General features: G+C 42.1%; 2 protein-coding genes across 2 annotated transcripts; both read left to right on the top strand.

Annotated features, from left to right (window-relative positions):
* Nucleotides 1–595: 595 nt before the first annotated feature.
* LOC120573540 lies at nt 596–2,063 on the top strand. Its single transcript, XM_039823330.1, has 5 exons — nt 596–669; nt 805–1,497; nt 1,613–1,735; nt 1,825–1,868; nt 1,974–2,063. Exons 1-5 carry the CDS (start codon nt 666–668, stop codon nt 2,061–2,063), a joined length of 954 nt encoding a protein of 317 aa, XP_039679264.1. The 5' UTR covers nt 596–665.
* Nucleotides 2,064–6,253: 4,190 nt separating this feature from the next.
* LOC120572365 (signal-regulatory protein beta-2-like) lies at nt 6,254–10,195 on the top strand. Its single transcript, XM_039821646.1, has 6 exons — nt 6,254–6,296; nt 6,389–6,727; nt 7,248–7,583; nt 8,483–8,617; nt 8,724–8,764; nt 9,974–10,195. The coding sequence occupies exons 1-6, from the start codon at nt 6,254–6,256 to the stop codon at nt 10,094–10,096; spliced, it is 1,017 nt and encodes a 338-aa protein (XP_039677580.1). The 3' UTR covers nt 10,097–10,195.
* Nucleotides 10,196–15,602: the final 5,407 nt, after the last annotated feature.

Genomic DNA, 15,602 nt, shown 5'->3' with positions numbered 1-15,602 from the left:
TCAAACCCTGCATGCTGTACATTTTTAGTAGACTCCAATGTAGAATATTGAACAGTCATCGTCTATTTCTAGTTGTAAATGACCGGTAAGCCTTTCATTTGTTGCTAAATGGTCTCTTCCAACACCAGTGATTACTGACTTTGGGTTTGGACCATGGAAAAAGCCACTACCTGTGGATCAAACAGCAGAATGTCAGAGGAATAACATTTGAAATATGGGGTAAATGTTCTTGAATAACTTGAAAATTGTTCCCTCCAATGCTGTATGCCTATGTTTATGTGGCAAGTAGTTACCAGTAAGCAATGATAAGCAGTTACAACAGTTAGTATTTTGCCCCCATGCAGTAAATCAGTCACAATATCTTTAAATGCTAGTAGACATGGGCCTCATTGTATATACACAGTATGTGATTTATGTTTCAATGATCAAGGTCAGGTTCAAGCATCATGTTGTCATTACTGTTGTTGTGGATGAGAACACCATTGCCAATGTGGGGGGCCCAATGAACTTGTGTTCACTGTTTCCAAATCTAATTGGCCAATCAAACACCGCCTTCTCTGTGAAGAGTGGAGAACGTACAGAGTTCAAGTCATTCCGCACAGCATTTGAAGCACGATGACACCTCGAACTTTGCTTTGTATTTCACATGTCTGTTCGTGGCGAATATGGGTAAGTTGTTTTTCTATTGCCTGTGGTTTACTTTAAACTATAACCATATGTTTCCATGCATTCTGCAATACAGATCACAACAGCATTACATTTCAAATGAACTTGTGTATTTGCTTTGTCTCATTTTCTCCTCAGCTCACATGACAACTTCCAAACCATCTTCATTACATTTTTACTCACCTAATGTTGGGGAAAGTGTGACTTTGCCATGCGTCTGTGACAATGATGCAATGGCGGTGATGTATCACTGGTATAAGCAAACTCTGGGACAGAAACCAAAGCTGATGTCTACGTTCTATAGGCATAATGATATTGGAACCTTTCAAGATGAATTCAACAACAGTACACGCTTCTCACTGGCCAAAGTAAAGGATAAATGTCACTTGAAGGTTTCAGATCTGCAAATTTCAGACTCAGCGACTTACTACTGCGTTGGGAGCAACATATATGACTTTGAATTTTGTGAGGGTACTACAGTCAGCGTAAAAGGTTCAGGTTTAAACGTCCCAGCTACGGTCCATCAGTCTTCATCTGAGAGCATCCAGCCAGGAGGCTCTGTGACTCTCAACTGTACAGTAGACACTGGGACCTGTGATGGAGAACACAGAGTTTACTGGTTCAAGAACTCTGAAGAATCTCAGCCAGGACTCATTTACACCCATGGAGGCAGGACTGATCAGTGTGAGAGGAAACCCAACACACAAACACACACCTGTGTCTACAACCTGCCGATGAAGAGTCTGAATCTTTCTAACGAGACTTACTACTGTGCGGTTGCCTCATGTGGACACATTCTGTTTGGACACGGGACCAAGCTGGACTTAGAAGGTAAGGAACTTTCTAGCCAAGGTTATCTATTTTAAAAAATGCACACCTATCCTATAGTCAACTTTGAGAAGACATCTAAAAGCTCTAATATCTCCTGGTGTCCGTCTCTCTACAGATGAGGTGGACTCTCCTGTCTGGGTTTATTTATTGAGTGCAGCTTTAGCATTCACCACCATCCTGAGTGTTTTGCTGGCTTTCTCAGTGTACAAGGTGAACAAAAGAAGCTGCCAATGTACAGGTAACTGTTACTCTTTAAATCTGACTGCAAGTATTGGAGTGCATATTTCATTTAAATAACATGGCTTTCATTTTGTGTATCACAACCAGAATGTAATGTCACATTTTCAGCGACTTCTACTCCCAACATAGCGGTAAGTATCATTTTCTATCCATTCATGAACACCTGTCGTTTCACACATCCCTCTTGGGCTGTATCTTTAATAATAGTGATGAACCATTTTATATTTTGTCACCAGTTACGCGAAGACAGACAACCTTCATTACGCTGCTTTAAGGGATCACAGCGGCAACACATCAAGAAGACAGAGGGACAGCACCATGACTGAATGCGTGTACTCCAGTGTAAAGCAGTAGAGCTGGACACGTGTCTGTACTTTGTTTCTGTGTACCAAGACATTTGACAAAAGGGTCATTTGAATTTTCCCGAAACTTTAAAGCTTATGATTTCAGCAAATTAAATAATTATAAAGCCTTGCCTTGAAAAAGCTCAGCTCTTCCACTGAAAAAATGAAAATAAAACACTTGTCTTCTGGACGCCGGAGAGATTCACTGATTTCCACTGTCATACCACTTGTTGCACAACTTGAAAGAACTACACTCACACCTCTGCTGTGCTGCTTGGCTTAGCTACTCTGAGACTTTCCATTATTCTAACCAGCCCTGCACCTTTGACATCACATGTCCAGTACATACAGAAGGCCAAAGTTACCACAGAACATTCTTTGTAGGTTGTTGTTTTTTTCGCATTACGCTGCCACAAACCCCAGAGATGTAAGAAGCGCTCTCTGCAGGTAACGGTAAAGAGAGATGTCAGGTGCCTGTGCGGTTTCAGGCAGGATGTCTTTACATCAGTACTTCTCAATTCGCACCTACAGTATAGACTAAGGTGTGTTTGCTCCACTAGTGCAGTGCCCCGGCCGATTGCTTGGCCTCCTGTATTGCTGCTTGCAGCTTTCTCCAGAGCCACTGTACCCCGGAAATAACTCACACAAGGCTCATAGTAACGTATTATGCAACTCACCTACTCAGATCCTTTACTTATGTAAAAAGTACTAATACCACACTGTAAAAAATACTTTGATACAAGTAAAAGTCCTGCATTGAAAATGTTACTTAAGTAAAAGTATGCGAGTATCATCAGGAAAATGTACCTAAAGTACTCAATGCAGAAAAATCCTCCCAATTTAGAAACTGGAAACAATCCAAACTGTTCTGTGTTTAATCAGCTAATTATTTCAGCTGGACTTGTAGGCTGTTATATTGTTGGGTAGTTTAATTCATAAGATATTATAAACTACATGTGTTTTGTGTGCAAAATCCTAATTTGTAAAGTAACTAGTAACTAAAGCTGTCAGGTTAATGTAGTGGAGTCAAAAGTACAATATTTCTCTCTGAAATGTAGCGCAGTAGAAGTAGAAAGTGGTTTGAAAAGAAAAGTTGAGTAAAGTACCTCAACATTTGTACTTAAGTACAGTATTTGAGTCAATGCACTGTACTACTACTGACTTACTTTGTGCTTGTACTTTGGAAGAGAACATTTTACTACTATGTAAGTTTACCTGGCAGATAAATGTTACTGGTTACATTGATTTACAGATTTTACTCAGAAAATATTACATTTTCAAATATGATGCATTGTTATTTATAAAACTATCTAGCATTCTATTAGACTTGAAAGCTTCACCTTGAACAGCCTTTAAGTAAATGTAGGTACATTGTGCTGATAATGCCTCTAGTAAGTAAACATTTAAATGCAGCACGTTGAGGGAAGTGAAGAAAAGTTCAGTAATGAGGTTAGTAGGCTATATCCAGCGGTCAGAAACACACTGGTCAAATATGAGTATATTCAAATAAATATGACCCGCCACGGAAGACATGCCTGATTGAGAGCCCTTCAGCTTTAAGCTGCAAGCTTCTTGTGCCATCACTTAGTTTCATTCATATTTATTAATATTCAACGCTGTCCAAACTGCTCCAAATTCCAAACAACAAGTTCCTTTGGGTACCCAGCAATATACCCTCCAAGTATGAAGTAGATTGGATGAGCGTGACCACACACTCTCCCACACCACGTTGCCCACACACACACACACACACACACACACACACACACACACACACACACACACACACACACACACACACACACACACACACACACACACACACACACACACACCTTGCTTTCCGTTTCAAGGACGCATACTTAAACAATTTATGCAATATGAAAACACTCTATAATAGTTAGAACACAAGCCCTGCTCCATAATGTGATCATGTTGTCTCCTGCCCTGACATAATATAACATGATGGAAATGTTCAGAAAATAACGCAGTTCAGATTAGGTCAGTCCAAAAAGGAAAACATCAGGTTGAGGAGCAGTGTAAACACAGATGGAATTTGGCCGAGGGTAGAACACGAGGGCTAATGCACATTAACAGAAGAGGCAGTAGAATATGAGAAGCCAAGAAAGTTGCAAGAGATGAGACTTATCTTGACTTGGGTAGGTCCAACCGAATCAAGGAAGTCCACGATCCCATCTGGAGATTTCATCCAAACCCGCTTTAAAGGATCAGCACACTTCCAGCACCACATTGTTGCCCAGGAAAAGTCTGATAAATCCAGCCGGTTCTTGGAATATCTGCCACTCCATTTATAAACTATGTCATTGTTTTTCCTTTTCTTCTTCTTTTTTTTCAGCAAAAATATCCAAAACTGGATTAAACTTTTAGTGATTTCATTCTTTTGCCACTCTCATTCCTCTGTCTGTTCTCCTCCATGCTTCCCCCAGCTCACGGGTGTGTCTCATTAATCACTTTCCCCACCTTCATTTCCTGTCAAGGTTGAAAAAGGGCTATTTCGTACTTTTTCTTTCCCCCCTTTCTACTACAACCATCTACACAAGCCACGTGCTGGGTCACATTTTATTTAAGCAACACCCAACTGTGACCCACAGTGTAATTTCAAACTTTGAGTCTATTTTCTTCTACTTTTTATTGTCTTATGGCTCTGCGTACTGCCAAAGTGTAGGTGACCCACACTCAAAACTGTGTCTGAATGCACGTTGTGCAGACACTTACAGCTTGAAGCTGCTACTGACATGTTTGAACAGTCTTTTTTAAATATATTTATTTATTTCCACAAAAAAAGTTAATTCATGACACACTTGTCACCTCTGCATTGTTTATTTGGTCGTTTCGGTCACAAGGACCTTTCCCAAGACAAGACAGTAGTTTATTTATTGCCTTTAGTTGACAGTAGTGCAGACATAGGCAGGTAACAAGGGCAGAGATGGATGTGACATGCAGCAAAGGTCCCCGGCTTGAATCAAACTGTGGCTTGGTAACCATACAGCTACTAAAGGGCTCCAACTAGAGAGAGAATATCTGCTACATTTGATCTACGTTCTCCATCTTTGGACTGCAGGCCAGACCAGTAACACTTACAAGTATCTCCAGTCCATGACAAAATAATAAGGAACATCACGATTACTGTAAGCAGCAGGGGGACCAGCTAGATGTCTGCACAGCAGGGGTGGAGCTAGAAGGGGGGCACCGCCCCCCCCACCTTAAATATGACTGATTATTGGTCCCCACTGTGCCACCCCAATTTTAAAAAAAAATCCTGGACTCGCCCTTGGTACACAGGTCCAATCAGTTTTAAAGAAGACTCGATCCAGGACCTGAGTCAGACTGGGACTAAATTATAGTCTACTAGTCTAGTCTTGTTTCACTACCACAGGTCTCAGGTCTGTGTGTAAAAATGTCTAATACCCGAATTGATCCAGGTATTAGACATATAACTTGGTATGTCATGATTACTGCTGGAGAAAATCAGAAGCCTAATGCTGCTGCCACAGTTGTTACAGTCATTATCCTCATGTCTATCCAGATCTGTAAAGATGTCTCACAGAGACAGACTTTTCAAGTAGACTGATGATGGACAGGTGCTTTTTTTTTTTTTTAATAGATGTAGTATGAAAAGGATGTGGTTGTATACTAACCTTCTGTCCTTCCTGTTTCAGGACATATGAGAAGAAAAGCAGCTGAACTTACTACAGCAACAGCACTGGGGCAAAGCAACTGTTTTCTCTTATTTAATATTATTGTATTTCCTAATTTTGTCACTTAAATTGTATGGATTACCTTTCCTCGTTTATGGATATGAATGGAGATAGATAGATAGATAGATAGATAGATAGATAGATAGATACAGTAAACAGACAAACAGATTACATTTTGATCTTGAGCACAGCTAAAGATGACACTAAAATAAAAAGCCATGAATGGTTACTACTATGTTGATGACGTGAATCTTATGTCTAGTGGAGCTTTTTCCGCTGCTTTGTGACCAACCTTATTTGATTTCCCAAGCAGCCAATCAGGTGAATGTAGATGAATCTATTGAACCAATCAGACAACAGTCAGCAGCGTATGTTCCTGCGTGGTGAGAGTGTTGACACTGCTGGTACTTTGTCAGACCTGATGTGTGAAGGATGGGGATGCAAGCTGAGAAGATGACCGTGTGCCTTCTACATATTTCTCTGCTCTGGTCTGTGTGTAAGTAACTCAAAATCCACTTAATTAAATTAAATCCTTTTAATGAGGATTTCCATACATCAAAGTGACTTGTTGTTTTCTGTATCTTTCAGGTGAAGCACGGCTTGACGTCTCTCAGCCGGATACTTTCCAAGCAGTAGAGCTAGGACACACAGTTACTTTTACATGTAACATTAAAAGCGCTGCAAGAACCAGGATGTGGTACACACTAAACACTGAGAGGAGACTTCAGCTGCTGGCCTCCACGGATACTTTATATAATCTGACAATATTTAAAGAGAAATCACACCGTTATGAAGTCCAATCGGACCACATCAGCAGTTTTCTGACTATCCCGAGGACAACGTGGGAAGACGTTGGCACATACTACTGTGGAGTGATGGACTTAAGAGACATTCAGTTTGGACAAGGAACTTTTTTGATGATAACAGGTATTTATTCTCCACAGTTTAAGATTCAATTTTTTTTTATAATTTTAGCTGAATGCAGTGGTGGAATGTAGCTCAGTACATTCACTGAAGTCCTTGTACTTTACTTGAGTCCTTCCTTTTCATGCCACTTTCTACTGCTACTCCACTACATTTCAGAGGGAAATAATGTACTTTTTACTTTTTCCACTACATTCATTTGAAAGCTTTACTTACTTTACAAATTGAAACACAAAGTTTTTCCTCGCCACTGTCGCACAAAATGCTTACTCGTGGGGAATTGTTGGGTCTTTGTAAATGATAGTGTGGTCTAGAACTACTCTATCTGTAAAGTTTCTAAAATGTGAGGATTTTTCTGCATTGAGTACTTTTACTTTTAATACCTTAATAACATTTTCCTGATGTCACATAGTTTTACATCAGCAACATTTACATTAGTACTTTTACTTAAGTAAAGGATCTGAATACGTCTTCCACCACTGGCTGAATGTGAGCTAAATGGTTCTTTGATTTCTTCCCCAAGGTGCGAACCCGATCAGTGACTCTGGCGTCCAGCAGCGGGAGTCTGAACCCGTCCAGCCAGGAGACTCTGTGACTCTCAGCTGTTCTGTTCACACTGGCCGCTGTGCAGCAGAACACATTAGTGTCACGTGGCTGAAAAACTCTCATCACTCTGCTCCGCAAATGATCTACTACTCTGGAAATAAGAGCTGCCGGAGGACTGAGAGTGGAGAGACTAGCTGTGTGTACGAGCTTCTCCTGAGGAACCTCAGCTCTGATGATGCTGGAACCTTCTACTGTGTCCTGACTTCATGTGGACAGACGCTGTTTGGAAACGGGACCAGGATTATTGTTCACAGTAAGACAAATTTGGTTTCAATTACAATAATCCTGTCAACGATTCGATCCAATTCGATATTGCGATGCATCACAATTGCTTCACCTCCTCAATTTTATTATTTATTGCTACACATGGTTTTCATCAACAAATTCAAGCAGACAGATATGCATAAACTCCCTTTTTTATTGTATCTGCTCTTAAAAAATACACTTCTTGAATGTAGCAGAGTCTGAACAAAGCAGACAACAGACAAAAACAAAAAAAGCACCCGGAAAATCAACAAGCATCATCAGTAGGCAACAATCGGTTATTGTCTGTCACTACATCGATGGAGAATCGCCCAGGTCCGCATTGCTATGCATCGATGCAATGATTCATTTCAACACCCCTACTATACATGTAGCGTTTTAGTCCAATTCCTAGCAAATATTATGAATCATAACCACAGAGAAAATGTTAGGTCAATATTGAACAATGCTGTAAAACCCAAAATTAAGTCCAAAGCCAGCTAGATCTGAAATGAAGAACGATTATTCCTTCAATCGATTGACAGAAATATAATGAGCAACTATTTTGATAATTGATTCATTGTTTGTCCTTTTCCAAGCAAACACACTAAACATTTGTCACCATTTCCTGATATTTTATAGATCAAATTAATTAAAAATCTCAGTACTCAGCAGAACATAATTGCTACGCTGCCCTAAAGCCAATGTTTTCATGTTTTCAAGTTTTTGTTTACGGTGAATAGGTTCGAGACATATTGTGGTTAGAAGTTGAAGAAAATGGAAGGTTTCAGTCCAAGAAAACCTTGCTCCTATGAATGTTTTCATTTAAGAAAGTAAGATTTGTGTTCATGTTTGCAGCCATTTACAGAGGCTATTATTGAATACTGTTAATTCTCATATGTTTCAAAGGAGATGTTGCCTTCACCGAATCAGTTGATCTGAGTCCAACTGTTATTGCACTGATGCTGTCAAACACCGTTCTTGGGATTGGGACACTTGTGCTTGTATGGACACTTTGCAAAAACCACAAGAAAGATCCCACACGTATGAACAACTATGTATTATATTAAATATCTGTATATCTAAAGCAAAAGCAGATATGTTCTGTTATATTCTGCAGTAGCAGTGACAGAAGTCATTTTTGTTTTAGCTGCATCCGGATCCAGGGATGGATCTCTTGAAGCCAATCAGGTAATCCATTTTTTCAATGCATTCTCATAAACGTATGATATTGTACAAAAAAATACAGTGACATCCGGCCGGTCACACGACTGTTAAGTTAAGCAGTCTTACAGTTAAATTTAGCCGAGAAAAGGATACTGATAGTTGGATACAGGGTACGGTTCTTGCAGGGGCCGTTGCAGTTGAGTTTAGCTGACAAAAGGTGACTGTCCTGTGGTGACAACAAAAGGTGGCTGTTGTGTGACAACTAGTATTTATCAACGACGTTCCACTCCTGGGATTGATCCGGTGCCGCCCGAAATTCTGCCGGATGTCCCTCTTTTTCGGCCAGATGTCCCTAATCTTCCGCTTTCTTTGTGTTGGCATTCTAAAGCCCGGTGGCTTTATGAGGACTATGGTTAACTGCTCCTCAGATCTCTCTAGGGTAAATCCAGACAGTTAGCTAGACTATCTGTCCAATCTGAGTTTTCTGTTGCACGACTAAAACAACTTTTGAACGTACACGTTCCACCAAAACAAGTTCCTTCCTGAGACTATTTTGCAGAGGCACCGTGGCTCCGTCCGGTGCTTAGCACCGCCCAAGACGATTGTGATTGGTTTAAAGAAATGCCAATAAACCAGAGCATGTTTTTCTCCCATCCCAGAATGCTGCTTGGACTAGCCAGACCCTCCTCCACAGCGCTGTGACTGTTGTCACATCTAGTCTAGCATTGCCAGGTCTGGCAATACTAGACTAGATGTGACAACAGTTTAGACACCAAAACGACTAGTTAAGATTAGATAAAAGATCATGGTTTGGGTTTAAACATAAACACACGTATACTGGGGGAAAGTCTTGGTTTCATCCCAGGACACAAACTCCGCTCCCCGGCTTGAAAGCTCTGTTTTATGACCGAACCGTCCACCCCAAACTCCTCTACGCGGAGAACGGCAGTCTTACACAGCAGCAGTTACTGTAGCGCATACAGCAATAAATGCATGGAATAAATACAATATACAGGAAATTATTTTCCGTAGCTATACCTACAAATGGTTCATGAGAACAGCATGATTTCTTCTAGCTCAGTTTCTGGTTACAATTTCAGTTGTATGCCTTTAAAAGGTTATAATGTGGTATATACAGTATTTCTCAGTCACTGTTAAATGGCAACTTAATGTGGTCTATGTCTCCTCTTTCGGAGTCCAAATGTTAAGAACTAAACACTCATTGTCTTTCAGCCTGGAGATGCAGTGATGTACGCAGCAGTGTGTTCTGCTCCCAGAGGCTCCTCCTGCAGAACAGCTCCAGTGGAATACAGTAGCGACGCCGTAGTTTATTCTCATGTGAAGTACTCTCAATAGGACTGACAGACTTGCAAGTAAAAGGAAAAACAGGAAGCATTACAACTGGACATGTGATCTTGCAGGGATATATACAGTTAGGACCTGCATGGGACATTAAACAGGCAAGCCAAGCAGGCTGCATGGGAGATACATATTCTCCCCGGTGCCCCCCCCAATCCATTGGGCTACTGTGCTGTCAATCTGACAATTATTATTTCCATTGGATCAGAGTACTGTCACTTGGCTAACTGTTCTGCCAATCTTCCCAGCCCTTGCCACATGACCAAATATGTTTCCATGATGACCATCCAAAATTCTGATAACATGGAACCAGCACTGGAATTTTTTTTTTTAAGTGGCAGATTGAGCCTATAGAAAATGTCTATTGTATTTGGATCATAGAAATAAAATGGATAGGGCAATACAGGGACCTGAAGACAGGTGTGTGGACGGTCCAGTAAATGGGTGTGAAGCTCCTTTTTGTTATCACTTATCTGTACAACACTTTGTATATGCAAATGTCGCTAACTTGGAAAAAACAATAAAGAGATTGAAATAAAATGGAGAAATAAAATGGATAGAAAGGCCATTGACCTTTTTCCTGTGGTCATTTCATTGGTATACAACAAAATGACAATTGATCTTAGTTGTCATAGTGACAATATGCGTCAGTAGGGCTGTAAACTGTGTCACAGCTCGCTGGGAGGAGAGCTGCCCGACACAGCTCGAGATACGATCTCGGAGTTGCAGGGTGTGAGGAGGGACAGTTAGACCCAGCGGCAGTGGGTCAGCAGACCGCTAACGTTAGACCCAGCCCGCTGTTCAGCTCATTCTAATAATAAATTGAATTTTTGAATTTAAATAGCGCTTTTCACAAACTCAAAGTCACTTTACAGGGCAGGTAGATAATAAAATCAATGCACAACCAAACAAAACAAGATTCAGGCACAGATGAAAAGGTAGGAGGCGTGGGGAAATGGATAGGCAGAGGTGAAGAGATGGGTCTTGAGGTGGGACTGGAAGATGGTGAGGGACTCAGGTGCGGATCTCTTGGGGGAGGGAGTTCCAGAGCCTGGGAGCTGCCCTGGAGAAGACTCTGTCCCCAAAACTGTGGAGGTTGGACTTGTGGATGCAGAGGAGACCGGCTGAGGTGGAGCTGAGGGACCATGAGGGTTGGTACGGGGAGAGGTCAGTGAGGTATGAGGGGGCCAGATGGTGGAGGGCTTTGTAGGTGAGGACCAGGATTTTGTAGGTGATCCGGTGGGAGATAGGAAACCAGGAGTTATTTTTAGGACTGGAGTGATGTGGTGCCAGGATTTGGAGCGGGTGATGAGGCGGGCGGCTGCGTTCTGGACCAGTTGGAGTTGGTTGATGTTGGTAGAACTGATGCCAAGGAGAAGTGAGTTGAAGTAGTCCAGTCGGGAGGAGATGAATGCGTGAGTGAGTCTTTCAGCAGCGGGGGGTGTGAGAGAGGGTCTGATTTTGGCGATGTTGCGGAGGTGAAAGAAGGAGGTTTTAATGACATGACGGATGTGGGGCTCAAGGGAGAGGGTGGAATCAAAGATCACGCCAAGGCTGCCACACAATGGTGCCGTTGATGGTGAGAGTGGGGTTATTGATTTTGTGATTGTGTGAATTTGGAGCCTATAATGAGGAATTCTGTTTTATTGCTGTTGAGTTTGAGGACGTTGTGTTGCATCCAGGTTTTACTAGTTGACAGACAGGAGTTGATGTGAGTTGAGTGGGAGAGGGGAGGATTGTGGGTGGATTTGGTGCTGAGGTAGATCTGGGTGTCATCGGCGTAACAGTGGAAGTCCAAGTTGAAGTGGCGGAGTATCTCACCAAGGGGGAGGATGTAGATGATGAAGAGGAGGGAGCAGAGTACAGAGCCTTGGGGAAAACCTTGATTGACTGCGGCTGTAGCAGAGGTGTGGTTATGGAGAGAGATGAAGTCGGATCTGTTGGAAACGTAGGAGCGGAGCCAGCTGAGTGCAGTACCTTCGATACCGAGGTCTTTGAGTCTGGTGAGCAGGATGTTATGGCTCACAGTATCGAAGGCTGCACTCAGGTCAAGGAGGATAAGGATGTTGAGGGAACCGGTGTCAGCAGAGGTGAGGATGTAATTGAGGACTTTGAGGAGAGCGGTTTCTGTGCTGTGGAGGGGGCGAAAACCTGATTGGAGAGGTTCAAATTGGTTATTGGTATGAAGATGGGTTTGTATTTGTTAGGCGACTATCCATTCCAGGGTTTTAGACAGAATGGGGAGGTTGGATATTGGGCGGTAGTTGTTGAGGGAGGAGGGATCCAGACCAGGTTTTTTAAGGATTGGGGTGACAGCGGCAGTTTTGAAGGCAGAGGGGACAGTTCCAAGGAACAGTGAGGATTTGAAGAGGTTAGTGAGGTAGGGGCATAGGATGGGGAGGCAGGACTTCAGGAGTGGAGTAGGGAGGGAGTCAAGGGAGCAGGTAGTGGGTTTGGAAGAACTGATGAGTTTAGAGATTTCAGGAGGGGTGATTGAGTCAAACTGGGAGAGGAGGCAGTGTGGAGGAGGGGTTGGGAGGTCAGGAGGGATGGGGAGAAGAGGGGCCGTGGTAGGTGCTGGAGTAGATACAGGGAGGTCAGATACAGGGGATAGAGATTGGTAAATGATGTTGATTTTGTCAGCGAAAAAGTGAAGGAATGAGTTACAGTGATCCGGAGTAGAGGTAGGAAGGGTGTTGGTCCGAGGCTTGATGAGGTTGTTCATTGTGGAGAAGAGGGTTCTGGGGTTTTGGCAGGGGTTGATGAGGATGGTGGAGTGGTAGACAGATTTGGCAGCAATGAGGGTGTCTTTGTAGGCAGTGAGGTGGACTTTATAGGCTTCATGGTGAACTGTGATCGCTGATTTTATTGTCAGATGTTCAAGTTGGCGGCCAGTTTGTTTCATTTTCCGGAGTGCAGGTGTGTACCAGGGTGAAGAGGTGTTAAAAGTGACATTTTTTGTTTTGAGGGGGGCCAGAGTATTGAAGGAGGTAGACAAGGTGGAGTTCGGGTGGTTTGTGAGATCAACAGCTGAGGGTTGAGTCCAGGTGGAGAGTGGTGGAGAGCAGGTCAGAGAGATGGTGGGGATCGATAGAGGTTGGAGAAGGGATGGCGAACCGTATAAGTTTGTGATCAGAGAGGGGAACGAGGCATGGATGGAGGTCGAGCACCGGTTGGTTTGTGGAGCAGACCAGGTCGAGCATGTGTCCTTTTTCATGGGTGGGGAATGTGACATGTTGGGTAAGAGGGAAGTTGTCTAGTAAAATGGTGAATTATGATGACAGCTTGCAGGTGGAGGAGTCCATGTGGATGTTTAAGTCACCGAGTAGCAGCAGATGTGGAGAGAGAGATGAGGCTAGTGTGAGGAGTTCAGTAAAATCAGAGAGGAAGGAGGGATTTGGTTTAGGTGGCCGGTAAATGAGGATGACTGTCATGGAGTTGGAGTTGGTGTTGCCTTCTCTGTAACCGATGCAGCATAAAAGTACGGCGGAACCAACAAGTCAGCCAGCCGACGTTAGTTGGCTAACGTTAGCTTGTTAACTCCTGCTTAACATTACCCCCTCGACACAGAAATAGTGTGGTCGTCCGTAAACGAAGAGAACTTTCTATACATAGGTAGAGTTTGCTCATGTGCCTATTTAAGAGCCGGTGCTCTCTCTGTGTTTGTATGTTGGTGGTTTCAAGCAGGATGTCCTCATTCTGTTGCAAGGAACCCATGTAACTCCACCACTGAGACTTTCAGGGGATCACAGGAACCTATTTTTGTGATCAAACTGTGTTTAGAAGCAGAAGTTCATTGATGTCTTTCTGTGTGGGTAAACCGCACACAGCTCATGAGCAAAAGAAAATCACAGAAGTTATGTAGCGATGTGGTTAGAAAAACCCAAACAAAGGTTATGGGTTGATCAGACAATACATTCAAAGTATTCTCACTGCTTTACCAGTTGGCTTTAATTATATCTCCACAAATAATAGCTTTGTCAAAGTTTATGGTAACCACACAATGGTACATGAATTATCATTAATTCATGTATGACTTCATGCACGAAAAGGCACGTATTAATTTCATGTAGTACTTCATTAACTATCAGTAATACCAAAACTGGCAAGACATTTCTGGTATCAAACAATTATTAGTTAGTAAAAAGTAAAATTCATAAATATCCTACTTGGCTGAGCATTGTTCTTAGACATAACTCTTTAAGTGCCTTATGTTGTTGTGAATAAAGCAACTATAAAAATCTGCAGTATACTGTATTTTGTGTAAATGTAGTAACCTCAGTATCATTTTGCCAACCCACTCCCCCACTGCTTTAATTCTTAATACAATTAATTGTATGCCACCACTAATGTTATTTTATCAATGTTAGAGATGGACCAGGTCAGCACTTTATTTGAAGGGCCACAAACATGATTAAGTAATGAAGTAGTAATGTTTAGTTAACAATGATTAGATTTTTTTAGAATACATTTAGACTGATGACTGGTCAGTTTTTTTGAAGAAGACATGAACATCATTAATAAATCAGAAATCATGATGAATGAAATCCCTTAATTGATGCATTCATTAACTTATTGTTCCTGCTCCAGTATGTCCAAAACTCTGCCACCAGGGTCCTCACCCACAGCAAAACCTGGCAGCACATCACCCCAACCCTCATCCACCTTCACTGGCTCCTAATTAAGTCCTGCATCACATAAAAAATCCTCCTTCTCACCTACAAATCCCTACATTCCCTGGCCCCTCAGTGCCTCTCCGACCTCCTCTATCCATACACCCCACCCCTTCTTCCAGGCAGCGCTGCCTGAAAGGCGCTAGGATTAGGCAATGGTTAGGGTTAAGGTGGAAGGCACTAGGATTAGGCAATGGTAAGGGTTAAGGTTAGGGTTACATGCCTTGAAAAGTGGTGATGGCTCAGTGCAGGCACGGCGCCAGGATTCCAGTTTTGGATGGGCCAGACCAATTGTGGGTGGGCCTTAAATTAAAAACGTTATCAAATCCCTGTTTAACCTAATACAAATGACTTGGTTAATATACTGTTATATTATATATATTATATGTGCTTAAATAATAAAGATTGTAATAGCTTGATGCTATTTATATGTTGTTGCATTGTAAAAAGTTTCGGTGCAAAGGACGGACCTATCCGCGATCGCTCTCCTTGGTTCTGACCAAAAGAAGAGCGCTTTTGAATCTCCATTACCACCATACCTGGCTGTGCTATAGCGCATCTCTCCTAACCTAAGGCCTATAGACTATAAAAGTGGTCAGGAATCTAATATTTTCCCAAAACATAGTTTAGTTCTGCTCGTATAACATGAGGCCGAATATTTCACAATTCTTTTCAATGGTTTTAAGTTTTCAACAATATACAAATCAACAACACTGCCCGACAGTTTCAATCAATACTCGGCCACAGAACTTGTTCATTGACAACGTCATCTGTCATGTAAAACAAGACTCAAGTTATTTCCTTACTTTAGTGTGATGATTCATGTTAAA

The sequence above is a fragment of the Perca fluviatilis genome, chromosome 14 (assembly GCF_010015445.1).
Source record: "Perca fluviatilis chromosome 14, GENO_Pfluv_1.0, whole genome shotgun sequence".
Lineage (NCBI taxonomy): Eukaryota > Metazoa > Chordata > Actinopteri > Perciformes > Percidae > Perca > Perca fluviatilis.
The sequence above is the reverse complement of the archived record's forward strand: the minus strand, read 5'-3'. Positions and strand labels throughout refer to the sequence as shown.